This window comes from Eulemur rufifrons, chromosome 30 (assembly GCF_041146395.1).
Source record: "Eulemur rufifrons isolate Redbay chromosome 30, OSU_ERuf_1, whole genome shotgun sequence".
In the NCBI taxonomy this organism is placed as follows: domain Eukaryota; kingdom Metazoa; phylum Chordata; class Mammalia; order Primates; family Lemuridae; genus Eulemur; species Eulemur rufifrons.
The window spans coordinates 109,679,543-109,693,638 of NC_091012.1; the positions used below are offsets into that span (position 1 = coordinate 109,679,543).

Genomic DNA, 14,096 nt, shown 5'->3' on the forward strand with positions numbered 1-14,096 from the left:
TTTATCTCTCTTCCTGCCTCCCTTCTCGCTAGCTTCCCTTCCTCCCCAGACAAGAAAGCATCACACTGGTGATGTAACCTCAGGAAATGGAAAAACAGTAAAATGGACACTTTTTTGGTGTCCATTTTGAAGATGTTTTGGTGTCAGATAAACTCATTTGGTTTCAATTGAATATTAACTTGACTAATGCAGCTTTTTTATTTTATTTTTTTATTTTTTTATTTTATTTTATTTTATTTTATTTTATTTTTTGTTTGTTTTTCAGCTCATTAAGGGGGTACAAAAGATCAGGCTATATACATTGCCCATGCCTCCCCATCCCACCTAATGCAGCTTTTAAAATGTGGACTGGCAGAAGTAGCTTTATTTTCTCATCCTTAATTGATTGAAGGCATATTCCATTTTATTGATTGCATGTATCTTTCAGTGTACAGTAAGGTCCTTTCTTATTCCTTTTCACTCTTTCTAGGTGTTTTCCAATTAGTTTCTTTGAGCTCTTTGAATTGATGAAAATTTGCAAGAATTTGAAATATGACCTCACCCTGAATGTATTTTCTTGCTTGTAGAAACTTCTGTGTAAACCAAGTAGATACTTTTGGCTAAGAATCTAAGATACTGGCCGGGCGCGGTGGCTCACGCCTGTAATCCTAGCACTCTGGGAGGCCGAGGTGGGCGGATCGTTTGAGCTCAGGAGTTCGAGACCAGCCTGAGCAAGAGCGAGACCCCATCTCTACTAAAAATAGAAAGAAATTATATAGACAGTAAAAAAAATATATATAGAAAAAATTAGCCGGGCATGGTGGTGCATGCCTGTAGTCCCAGCTACTTGGGAGGCTGAGACAGGAGGATCCCTTGAGCTCAGGAGTTTGAGGTTGCTGTGAGCTAGGCTGACGCCACGGCACTCACTCTAGCCTGGGCAACAGAGTGAGACTCTGTCTCAAAAAAAAAAAAAAAAAGAATCTAAGATACTTAAAAAATTTTAATTCAGGATTGTTGGTTGAAGGTAATGGGAGTGAATTTTAAAACATCAGCTATGGCACTAGATTTGGTACACCACCAAAGGCTATTGTTTCAGTTCTCAGTTTGCTTGGTCTACATGTGAAATGATAATGCAGAATATATACATTATAACCAAAAAACTGTGAGCATACAAAGATCTCTTATACTTAGCCACATACAAAATAAAATTAAAATGGTTATAATTTATTATTTTCTGACCTTATTTGGCATCAATAAACAACCAAGCTTTAGTGTCAATGACCAGTGATTTATTAAAAAGCAATAATTTGTTTCGTGTGGTTTAGACCAAAACTGAATGTAGGTTACTCTCCATCTTCCAGATTTATCACTTAGGCATGATACATTCATAGAAGTGGAAGGAACTACTACCAATGGACATTAAGAGGAACAGAGGAAAGGCTTGCTGCAGTTGATTTCTCTTTCAATGTCTTTCTGCCATTTTATTTTATTTTATTTTTGATTAGCTTTATTGAGGTATAATTTACATACAGTAAAAATTCAGACTTTTTAGTATGAGTTTTGATAAATGCATACAGTTGTATAACCTCCATCTTAATCAGGACACAGAACAAATCCATCACCTCCCAAAATTCCCTCATATTGCCCCTTTACAACCCCTGCCCCCAACCAGTAACCACTGACCTGTTTTCTGTCTCTGTAGTTTTCCCTCTCAGTCTAGTTTCTTTCACTCAGCATAATACCTTTGACATTCATCCATATTGTGTGTATGATAGTTCTTTCCTTTTATTGCAGAATAGTATTCTGTGGTATAGATGTATCACAGTTTGTGTTTAATCAGCCATTTATTGAAGGACATCTGGGTTGTTTCCAGTTTGGGCCAATTGTGCCTAAAGGTACTATAAACATTTGTATAATAGATTTTTGTGTGAACATAAGTTTTCAGTTTTTTTTGATAAGTAAGTAGGAGTGGTGGTGTTGGGTCATATGATAAGTGTGTGTGTAACTTTATTGGAAAATGCCAAACTGTTTTCTAAAGTGATGTATCATTTTGCATTCCCACCAGCAATGTATGGGAGTTCTAGTTGCTCCTCATTCTTGCCAACAACTGATATTATAATTTTTTTTTAATTTTAAGCATTCCGATAGGTATGTGGTGGTATCTTATTGTAGTCTTAATTTATACTGTCATGATGGCTGAGGATGTTGAGCACTTTTCATGTGCTTACTTGCCATCTGTATATCTTCTTTGGGGAAGTGTCCATTTTACCTTTTTTCCATTTCCTGAGGTACATCATCAGTGTGATGCTTTCTTGTGTGGGGAGGAGGAGAAGCCAGTGAGAAGGAAGGCAGGAAGAGAGACAAGAAAGAGGTGTTGGTCAGGAGTTTTTCTCATGGCATTTATTTCTGTCACTAAAGTATTTAGAGGACTTTTCTTAAATTTTAGCTAGACCTTGTAAACGGTAAGAGCAAGGTCTCTGGAGGCAAACTTCTGGGATCAAAGCATGAGTTCATCACTTATTAGCTGTGTGACCTTGGGCAATTAACCCACTTTTTTGTGCCTCAGTTTCCTGATCAGAAAAACAAAGATAGTAATACCTAATTCAAAAGCTATTGGGAGGATTAAATGTGTTAACATGTGTAAAGTACTTAGGACAGTATCCGGAACGTAGTAAGCTCTGCATCAGTGTTAACTGTCATTGAGGTTGTTCTCCTAACAATGACCATATTTTTCAGTTGAAAAATTAAGATTTATTTTTACATATTTCCAGGTATGAGAGATAGTTATTTTTTCTCTGTCTTAGTAATGAAATTTTTGAGATGTTTGAATGGTTAAGGGAAATAGCAGGGCAATTTAAAATAGATACCATTCTAGAAAATCTAGCAGACCCATTAGACTTAGGCATAAATGACTATCAAGGAACACCTAATGCTAACAGTTTAAGTGCTCCATTTGCTGTACTTTATTGTTGCTTTTACTTTCATCATTCTTCTTTGGTCTCATCAATGTTTTTGAAAACATTATATATTTACTAGGAATGCTTTCTTTGACATCATGCTTGATTTGTCCTTGTTTTTTTTTTAAAAAAAAAAAGACATCTACATTAGGTTTATAATTCTGAGCGTTACTTGATATAAGGAAGAAAATATCTGACGCTTCTTGTTTCTCTGAGTCTTACTTCTGATTTGGGCCTTTTTAGGTTGTAGAGATGTTGGAAGTTCCTAATAAACCCACACAGCTGTCGTACAATTACTACTTCATGTCTGTGAATGCTGCAGATCGTGACGACAGCCCTATCATGGCACTGCTGCTGCAGCAGTTCAAGGAAAACGTCGAGGATTTCGTTTTTTGTAAAAAAACAGGAAAACAGACCAGAACCAGTACTAAGCGCAAGGTATAGAAATGAGCACAGAATTTGTGTGTCTTAACTTTGTGTGTATTTACTTATTTTTAATATGGGAAGGAATCAGATACGGTTTTTAAGAGACTAGGCAGCAATAAGGCTCAAGTGACAATTGTCTACATTTTATTGAAAATACCTCTCTTTTTTTTTTTTTTTGAGACAGAGTCTCACTCTGTTGCCCAGGCTAGAGTGAGTGCCGTGGCGTCAGTCTAGCTCACAGCAACCTCAAACTCCTGAGCTCAAGGGATCCTCCTGTCTCAGCCTCCCGAGTAGCTGGGACTACAGGCATGCACCACCATGCCCGGCTAATTTTTTCTATATATATTTTTAGCTGTCCATATAATTTCTTTCTATTTTTAGTAGAGATGGGGTCTCGCTCTTGCTCAGGCTGGTCTCGAACTCCTGAGCTCAAACGATCCGCCCACCTCGGCCTCCCAGAGTGCTAGGATTACAGGCGTGAGCCACCACGCCCGGCCAAAAAAAAAAAAAAAAAACCTCTCTTTTAATTAATAATTATCCACCATTTTCCACAAGAGAACTTGTTAAACACACAATATTTACTCCTAAACTACCAGTGTTAAGGTCAGTATTTGCTCAATAAACATTTGTTGAAAGAATATAATAACATTTGTTTTGGGTAACCCTGAGCTTTATTTCAGTAGTTTAATCACTTTAATGAGTTATGTCACATGTACTTCTTTACCTACTTGTATTCTTTACTTAAATTCTAGTTGTCTGATGATCCGTGTCCAGTAGAATCCAAGAAAACCAAACGATCAGGAGAAATGTGTGCCTTCAATAAAGTTCTAGCTCACTTTGTCGCTATGTGTGATACAAATATGCCATTTGTAGGACTTCGGTTGGAGGTAATTTTTTGGAACAATTCTGGATACCCTAAATGAAAAAATAATTTTTAAAATGTGTTGCTAAAGTTACATGGATTCCACTGGGAGAACCAGAATGGTTGTGATCCTATTTGTTTTGGGAAGGCTGGGGTTGCAATCATAGCATCCCATGGTATATATGTAAAACATGACTTAAACTATTTCATCTCTCCAATTCCAGATTCTGGGCCTTTTGTTCTTTTTGGAAATGAAAAGTAAATTCTTCCCAATTAAAAAAAATGGACAGCTTTTAAGAATTAACATCTTTTATAACTTTTAGTAGAAGCATTGTTTAAGCCTATCAGTGATGGTTACTTGATAAAGATGTGGCTTATTTTTTGAGTTGGTGAAGCTATGCATATTGCTTCAGCACTAATAAAACTGGACTCTTTTCTGAGAAGCAGATAAGAAAGAATATTAAACTAACCTTTTGTCACATGGAAGAAGCAATAAACATATACACAATTAGTCTTTCAAGAATATACAGTTGTGATATCCAGCATGATCCCAAACATGAAAGAGAGTTAACAGAACCTGTATTTTTTATATTTCCAAAAAGGGGTTTGGCCAAGGATTTACAGCCCTTCAAAAATGATACAGTATAACCCTAATTATTTCTCTCTAGTTTAAAGTTTTACTTTTCATAAGAATCCCCTCCTCTGTAAGTTATTAAAAATGAAGAATAGACCTAAAAACGTGGAAATAGACTTTTTCAGTTGGGCTAATGATGATGGCTTTGGGAAAACTTGTTGAAAATAGCCTTCAGGCTTTAGAACAGGAGCTGGCAAACTTTTTCTATAAAAGGCCATATAGTAAATGCTTTAGACTTTGGGTCAACTAGTCTCTGTTTTAGCTACTCAAATCTGTTGTTACAATGTGAACCAGCCATAGTTGATATTTAAACAAATGAGCGTAGCTATATTACAATAAAACTTTAGACAGTAGGTTGAATTTGGCCCATGAGCTGTTGTTTGCTGACCCCTGCTTTAGAAGGCTTTGGGATTTGTGGGCAGAGGAGGATAAGGTATGAAATTGTGAAGAGCCCATAGAAAAACCCAAGCCCAGAAATGGGCACCTAAAAAAAGTACTCATGACCTTGATGTCCCAGATCCTAGAACTGTGAGCTTGATGAATATCCTCTTGTCTGGGTACTGGCCATAATAACTCCTAAACTGTACAAAGTGCGTCCATGTTTCCCATGCACTTGACTGTATTCTTGACTCCTTCATTGCATCATTTGGATTGATTATATGACTGTCATTCAGTTACTACCTTTGCAATGGGAAAGGAGGATAGATACATGGTGCCAGGGCAGCGCAATGCATCTGTCTTCTCTCCCTCTACCCACAGGTCAGAATTTGTAAAAATGTGCCTTTATAGGCCCACATAGGCTAAAGACTGTAGACATAATGTCCTCTCTATCCTCATTCTCTGTATTCCTATACCTGTTATACACATAAGATACATAAGAACATTCTATAGTACTTGATTTAACTCAATCAACCTCTTAATACCTTACCTGCTTTTTCTTCTCTCAGTGAAAATTCTAGCTATGTTAAAGACAAAAGCAAGCATATTTTTTGCTTAAAGTAAATTATAACAACATGTGAATAACTGAACTAATCTTACCAGGGACGTTTGTATCTCTGATTGATAGAATAGTGGCAACGTTTTTTAGCCGTCCCACACTTCGCTTCCTTTTATTTATTTATTTATTTATTTTTGAGACAGAGTCTCACTCTGTTGCCCAGGCTAGAGTGCTGTGGCGTCAGCCTAGCTCACAGCAACCTCAAACTCCTGTGCTCAAGCGATCCTCCTGCCTCAGCCTCCCGAGTAGCTGGGACTACAGGCATGCGCCACCTTGCCCCGCTAATTTTTTCTATATATTTTTAGTTCAGCTAATTTCTTTCTATTTTTTTTTTTTTTTTTTAGTAGAGACGGGGTCTCGCTCTTGCTCAGGCTGGTCTCAAACTCCTGAGCTCAAACAATCCGCCTGCCTCGGCCTCCTAGAGTGCTAGGATTACGGGCGTGAGCCACTGCACCTGGCCTTCGCTTCCTTTGAATCTGAACCCCTATTGCCTATTTGGTCAGCAGCTATTTTCCTAAACCTCTGCCTTTCCCAGGCCCAAAGAGCAGGGTTCACTCAAATACTTAGAGTTCCCTTAAATCCTTTCCAGAACAAGATGGGTATAAATAACAAATAGTGTGTCATAGAAGACCTGGGAATATCTGCCAAAGGCAGGCATTTCTTTGTTAGATCAGATGACTTTCTGCCATACCTTAGTAACTTACAGTTCCATGGAAAGGGTTTCAGACAAACCCAGGTTCTGAATCCTCCAATTGGGAAAGAGATCTTATTGGGTAAATGCACAAATTGGAATCTTTTCTTGGGTTTCACACAGGATATAGTTTAATTGTTAAAAATAAAAATATATTTCAGAAAAGTTGTAAACTAAAAAATATTGTAAATAATTAGAAATGAGATATGACTGTGATTCAAACTTTGTTTTGAATAAACATAAGAGAATTACACAAGAAAACCATTCTTATTTTTTAGTTGCCTCATTTGGAACCACTAGAATTGATTCTAGGTTACTTTTGGCTCACTGCAAAAATCAGATCAGTCTCGTGAGTTTTGAATATTTGCCACCCGTGGGAGTATTTTTTTAAGCTAGATGCTCCGAGACAGCTTTGAGTTTCACTGGACTTAATGTAGTTTTCCAGGAAATCTAATCATGGGGATAATGCTCATGCCTTTTATGTTGTAACTTTGGGAAAGAATGGCCCTAGAACAGGTGCCATGAGAACAGAGACAGTAGTACTTAGAAAAGGTAGTTTCCTTTGTAAAATTGGTGATCTGATATAATTGTTTTTCTCTTTCTAGTTGTCCAATCTGGAGATTCCACATCAAGGAGTGCAAGTGGAAGGTGATGGCTTCAGCCATGCAATTCGCTTATTAAAGTAAGCCCCTTTCATATGTCTCACTTGGTTCCGCACATTGCAGTCATACTACAAACCTGTTTCTCTCCTTCTACGAGACAGCATAAAGCAGAGTTCAGAACCTGTGGGTGTCCTGGATTTCTGCTTAGATTTAATAAGGTCTGGGGGAAGATTCCCTTTAACCTATGGAATGGCAATCCAGCACCACTTGGTATTTGGGAATATCTTTGCTCTACGTTTCTTTGATTTATTCAACATGGAAAGAGGGGCAGGGGGTAGTGGGAGATCCTAATGAGGGGTTAACTGCTAATGTGAAGACTGGGAGAGAGGAGAGAGCTCTGTGTCCTGGAGCTAAAAGGAGTTCAGCATGGCAGGAGGTAGGAGAGATAAGGTTGGAAATGTAAGCAGAAGGAGTCAGATCCTTTAGGCCTTTCTGTGTGTCCTTAAGCAATTTAGACTTTATCCTAATGGCACTAAGAAGTCATCAGACAATTTTAAGCAGAAATTGACATCATTAGACAGATGTTTTTGCAGCTCAACCTGATGGCAATATGGAGAATAAATTGGAGAGAAACAAGACTGAAGTAGCAAAACCAATTGCTGAAATGGTTCACGCCAGAGTTGCTGGTAGCTTAGATTAGGGTAGGTTCCATAAGGACTTAGGTGATAAAATATTCATGGGTTGTGATTAGACTGGTGTTGGAGGTGAAAAAAAGGGAGAGGTCGCAAAGATTATTCTTGGTTTTATCTGGGGCAAATGATGGATGGTGGTGGTGTTTTCTGAGATAAGGGCTGCTGAAGATATGGGTTTGAAAGAACTTTGCTCAGTTTGAGGTGCCTAGGCACCCTTTGGGCAGGCAGGGATATGTCTCAAGCTCAAGTAACAGGTCTGGACAAGAGAGGTAGACATCACCATGGTGATAGTAATTGAGCTGGGATAGCAAATTAGATCTCCAGGAAAGAGTATGCAAAAGGAGATGGGCAGAGGGCTTGGTTCTACATGGACAGAGGACAAGGAGCCAAAGGATGCTAAGAAGTAAAGCTAATGTAGTGCATGTGCTTTATAAAGTGACCCAGTATGGACTTGCAAAGCTAGAGTACCCTCTAAGAGATCAGCCTTTTTGGTCCAGAAAACAGGGTTTTGGGGGAGAAGGGGGACATTTTATTGTTTTTTAGCTGTTGCTTAACAGTACAAATTACATAAACAATTTTTATTTATTGAATTCCTCTGACAAGACACAGCAGCTCTGCCATTTAAGCAAACAGGCTTTACTGTTTGTTAATGAGAATCAGTTTATTTCTGTGGAAGACGGAAAGGGCTGGCAAATAGTGTGCACATAACCCATGTGACATTGGTGCTCACTTTAGATGCTAAAAAATTGAAGAACTAGAATAACTCTTCTTCCTGGCTAACTATCTTAGTACCATCTCTACAAAAAGTTTTTTGGGGAGGGGAGAGCGCGCACACTGGTCCTATGATGGAAACCTGTAGAAAAATGTAATGCTTTTAATTGCATTTGGTTTTGAATTACTTTACCTAAAATATAGGCTATTATTATTATTTTTTTTTTACTTTCTTGGCACCCACAGATAAGTCAATGATGTTAACATTTGTGTTCTATTCTCTTAGTTGTATTTTTCATGGTTTGTAAGATTTTTAAAAGATGTTGTTCTCAGCATTTTTACAAGAGAAATTTCAGAGTCTACTTTCTTCTTGAACTCTAGAGAACTCATAAAGATTTCTACCTAGGAAGGAAGTACTTCATATTTCTTAGCTTCATTTTATAATAATTTTTAAAGAAAGTCTTTAATCCTGGCTTTTGTTTTCTTTATTTAAAACTGAAAATATATAGAAATGGGTGAGTTAAAGATACTTGTCCAATAAATACTGTCTATTATTAGGGTAGGCTATAGAAGTGAAGAAGGAGAAAGTAAATAATAACATGATTTTATTAAATTAAAATCCTGCCTAGATCTAATTAGTATGTAAGTACGCTAATGCATTTAATCTTCAGAAACTCTTTTAGTCCTAGATAGATTAATATTAAATAGGAATATAAATTGATATATCAGAGCTTCAAAATTGTCAGATTTTCCTCCTCTTTACTGAAAATATGTTCTGTTCTTGTTCAACTTTATCTCCTTGAAAATCTGTTAAGCAGGCCTCCTTGGTGCATCTCTGAAATCATAGTATCAGATATATCATAGTAAACCCCTTCTATTTCTGTGGTTCATGGACCTGTTTCCTCGTGCAGATTCAAAAAGAGTCTTGATCCTATGATACAAATGAGGCTTGGGACACAAGTTTCAAGTGCAGCATGCTCATGGTGCCTAGTCTTAAGAGCAAATCTCCCACCTTCTTCTGAATTTGCGTTACAGTAACAGGCAGTGGTACTGGTTCGCTGGCCAGACCCACGAGAGTTTTTTTTATCTCCTCCATTGTGTTTCTTTGCCTCCTGTGGCTTGTGAAGATAATGCACAGGCACAGCTCTTTTATGCAAGTTGTATGACTCATTTTACCCTTCTGCATACACATGTGCATCCTTTATGAAACCCTGTTCATTTTCTTTTTAGGCACACTTGTGCTTCTTTTACTAGCACTTTCAGTGACCTCCCTGCTTTTGCACTGTGGAGCCGTAATGTGATTAATGATGTTTGTAAAACCCCTCAGAACAAAGCTGACACAAATCTGCCCTAGAAGGCCATAGCCTAGTTCCTAGTTTGTCCAGTTCTCAGAAAAGTCAGGAGAAAAATCAGTCAGGAGCGGCTATGTAGATAGAAAAGTTTTTGAAATGGTAGATATTTTCAGATAAGGTTAATCCATTTTCCAGAAAATGTCTTCCTCGGTTCTTAAATTTTGGCTAACATACTATTTTGCAGTAATAGTATTTTGCAGTAATAGTATTTTGCAGTATTTTAAGTTTGTAACAATTTTGTCAGATTTCCTTTTGGGGAGCCTGGGTTTTGTTTTTTTTTTCACCTCACATGATCATGCTGGGAGGATTAAAGTTACAGTTTATTTTTATTCTCTCTGTTGCATTCCTAACCTTAAAAGCAAGTAAATATTTTGCAGGTTCCAATTATATCTTTATCACAAATTATATCTTTATCACAGATTAAGAAAGTGACAGAAGGTACTTTCAGTGTCCTGCTGTCCCTGAAGTCATAAGTTAAAAGGCTTACATTTACCTTAGTTCTCACTTAAAAACATGCTGGCTTCTACGCTTTCATTTTCTAACTAGATAGATTTCATGAAAAATCCTGTTTTATTTGAATGGAAGATAATGTGCTGCATTTATATTTTCAAACTTGAGATTTAAAAATCTATCTAAATTAGCTACTTTCTAACCCTTATGGAAAAGGTTATGTTGTGAGGGTTAAGGGCAGGCAAGTCCTCAGTATACTTGTCAAGTTGAAGAACATATGTGCAGTATATGCAGTTTCTATGATTACCCAAAATACAGTTGGACAGAATCTTTCTGGTGGTGGTAAAAAGTAGGTAGATACGAAAGATTAGCTTTTGAGAAACTTTACAAGTTGTATATTGAAAAGGAGCTGCTAAAAGTTTTAATTAATTGAGAAAATATCAGTCTTACATTAATTCTATTTTTATGCAACCTGTAGAGCTTATTTCCATCCTACAAATTTTATTTTTTACCACATGCAATCTCTGTCTCTTTTTTACTATCTTAAGTTATTTATTCTAGGTCAGTGGTTCTCAACCTCAGGGCAGTTTTGCCCTCCTGGGGACTTTGGCAATGTCTGGAGATGTTTTTGATTATCATTAGCTGAGAAGAGGGCGTAGGAGGTGCTGTTGGCATCTAGTAGGTAAAGGCCAGGGCTGCACAGGACAGCCCCCACAGCAAAGAATTATCCAGCCCAAAATGTCAGTATTGCTAAGATTGAGAAACTGTGTTCCAGGTGTTATATTCTGAATGAGAGGACTGAACCAAGATTTCATATTTCCAATTATTTTTATTGGTTTTTTTGCTTTGGTATAGATATCATTATACCAAATCTGAGAAGTAACTACCTTCCCTATGAATTATGGGTTAACTGGTAATTAAATAATATATTATGTTATATCCGTTATGGAAATAAATCATTAACAGCTAAAATATATTAATATTACCTTATAATATTTTATGACAAATGAGATAGTTCATAAAACTTTAGAAGGAAAATGGATAGATAGGTATTTTTAAGACACTAAAGCTACTACATTCCTCTTGGATACATGATATATATGTGACAATATATATGTTAAATGAGTTAACATGCATAAGGCTCCATCACAATAAGGGTACCTCTACAGAGGAGGAGGAGGTGGCGAAGAGGGGATAATGAACCCAGAATTTCATCATGGCAATTCAATCAGTCAGTAACTAAGATTTGGTTTCACTGCAAGGGGGAATTAACATACATGAATACCTGTTGTATCAGCCACCATAAGCACTTTCTCTGTGTTTTGTCATTTTTTTATCAGTAAACCATAAGGCAATTCTTTTTTTTTTTTTTAAGGCCATTATGTCATAGTAGTTTATAATTATTGTATTTTTGAGGTAAACATTGCTATCATATGGTGATCCTCTTTAACATAAGGTAATTCTTTATCTACATTTTATAGTTGGGAAACAAATTCAGAGAGGTTAAATGTGGCTGAGTCAGAATTAGAGTTCAAGTCTCTGACTCCAAAGCCTTTATTCTTTGTACTGTATCATCCTGTCTTCAAAGAGTGATTTTATAAATGTTTTGTTCCTCTTAGCTTTTTCCTGAGGATGTTCTGGATTTTATAGAAAACTAGCATTCTTGATTTTCATTCTATAGGATTGTGGTCTTTTTAAATAACCAGATTTTGGATATAAAGACAAACATCACCTTGTTAGAGTTCTAATCCATGTTGATGTGAATGGAAATGGGTTAAATACTATTAATTGCTGTGAGTTGCTTCCTTCCTTCCTTCTAGGTGCCTAGAAGTAGAGTTTGATCTAAAGCTCTAATGTCATACCCTGCCCATCATTGATTGTGTACATTGTGCTTTGTCTTTCTTTGTAAAGTACACTTCATATGCTATCTTTCATCACCAGAATTCCTCCCTGTAAGGGTGTAAATGAAGAAACCCAAAAGGCTCTGGACCGCTCTCTTCTCGATTGCACTTTCCGATTACAAGGCAGAAATAACCGCACATGGGTGGCAGAATTAGTGTTTGCAAATTGTCCACTTAATGGCACTTCTACTAGGGAGCAAGGTGAGATGTTTCACGAATTTTGACTTTCCATATTTCTGGGGGTTTTTTTAGTATCGATTACTATTAATCTTCTCTTTTGATCCTGTAGGACCATCCCGGCATGTTTACCTGACATATGAAAATCTGTTGTCTGAACCTGTTGGTGGTAGAAAAGTGGTTGAAATGTTTCTTAATGACTGGAATAGCATTGCACGATTATACGAGTGTGTGTTGGAATTTGCACGTTCTCTACCAGGTACATGTGATAATCTTCCTTTAAAATTAAAAAAAAAAAAAAAAAAGCTAGGCATGGTGGCTCATGCCTGTAATCCTAGCATTTTGAAAGGCCAAGGAAGGAGGATCACTTGAGGCCAGGAGTTCAAGACCAGTCTGAGCAACATAGCAAGACCTCATCTCTACAAAAAATTTAAAAATTAGCTGAGTGTGGTGGTGTGCACCTGTACTCCCAGCTACTGGGGAGGCTAAGGCAAGAGGATCGCTTGAGCCTGGAAGTTGGAGGCTATAGTGAGCTAGGATTTCGCCATTGCCCTCCAGCCTGGATGACAGAGCGAGACCCTGTCTCCAAAAAAAAAAAGCCCACCCCACCCCCCGCCCTTTCATAACTGAAGAGGTAAGACATGCGCATTGTTAAAAGTATGTTGAATTAAGTGTCCCTTTTACCTCAGACTTTAATTTCCTTCCCCCAGAGACAATCACTGTTAAGTTTCTTTTGTTTCCAGAAATGTTTATACACAGATATGCCATATTATTATAATAGTATTTATTTACTTTGTACCATACAATATAATAAACAGTTTGCTTGTGTTAACTCATTTAATCCTCACAATCACCCTATGAGATAGGTATTCCTCATTTAATAAATACAGAAAACAAGTCACAGAAGGTCACATAGCTAGTGAGTGGCGGAGCTGCTAGACTGCTAGACTGTTTCATTATATCTCACCCGCTGCCTTGCCGCCCACCCCCCCCCTTTTGTAGAAATGGAACCATACTATTTATGCTGTCACTTTTTTTAAAAAAAAAACAAAATTACTTAGAGACCTTTCCATCTAACCATATATTGCCAAAATGCCCTCTTATTCAAATTTATATTTTAAAATTTTGTATGTATAATATTAATCTCATTTTTATTTCCTTTCTGTTTAGACATACCTGCTCATTTAAATATTTTCTCAGAAGTTCGTGTTTATAATTACCGAAAACTTATCTTGTGTTATGGAACCACCAAGGGAAGCTCAGTAAGTATGAATTAAAATGCTGAAGTTCCTCTTGTATAAATCTTTTAAAAATCAGGAATTCAGGCCAGGAGTGGTGGCGTATGCCTATAATCCTAGCACTTTGGGAGGCCAAGGCAGGAGGATTGCTTGAAGCTGGGAGTTCGACACCAGCCTCAGACCCTGTTATCTACAAAAAATAGAAAAATTAGCCAGGCATGGTGGCACTTACTTGTAATCCCAGCTACTCAAGAGGCTGAGGCAGGAAGATCGCTTGAGCCTGGGAGTTTGAGGTTGCAGTGAGCTATGCTGACACCATTACACTCTAACCTGGCAACAGACTGAGACTCTGTCTCAAAAAAAAAAAAAAAAAATCAAGAATTCAAAAAACATGAAAACCACCTTAAAATAAGTAAGGGCGCAATTA

The 14,096-nt window shown here is 37.2% G+C and overlaps 1 protein-coding gene across 1 annotated transcript in view; it reads left to right on the forward strand.

The window, feature by feature from the left end:
• MED14 (mediator complex subunit 14) overlaps positions 1-14,096 on the forward strand; it is a 78,999-nt gene that overhangs the window by 35,953 nt on the left and 28,950 nt on the right. The window contains exons 14-19 of the mRNA XM_069464511.1: positions 3,180-3,374; positions 4,115-4,249; positions 7,152-7,228; positions 12,295-12,455; positions 12,544-12,690; positions 13,602-13,693. Of these exons, the coding sequence (XP_069320612.1) occupies positions 3,180-3,374; positions 4,115-4,249; positions 7,152-7,228; positions 12,295-12,455; positions 12,544-12,690; positions 13,602-13,693 (807 nt within the window). The remainder of the gene's footprint in view (positions 1-3,179; positions 3,375-4,114; positions 4,250-7,151; positions 7,229-12,294; positions 12,456-12,543; positions 12,691-13,601; positions 13,694-14,096) is intronic.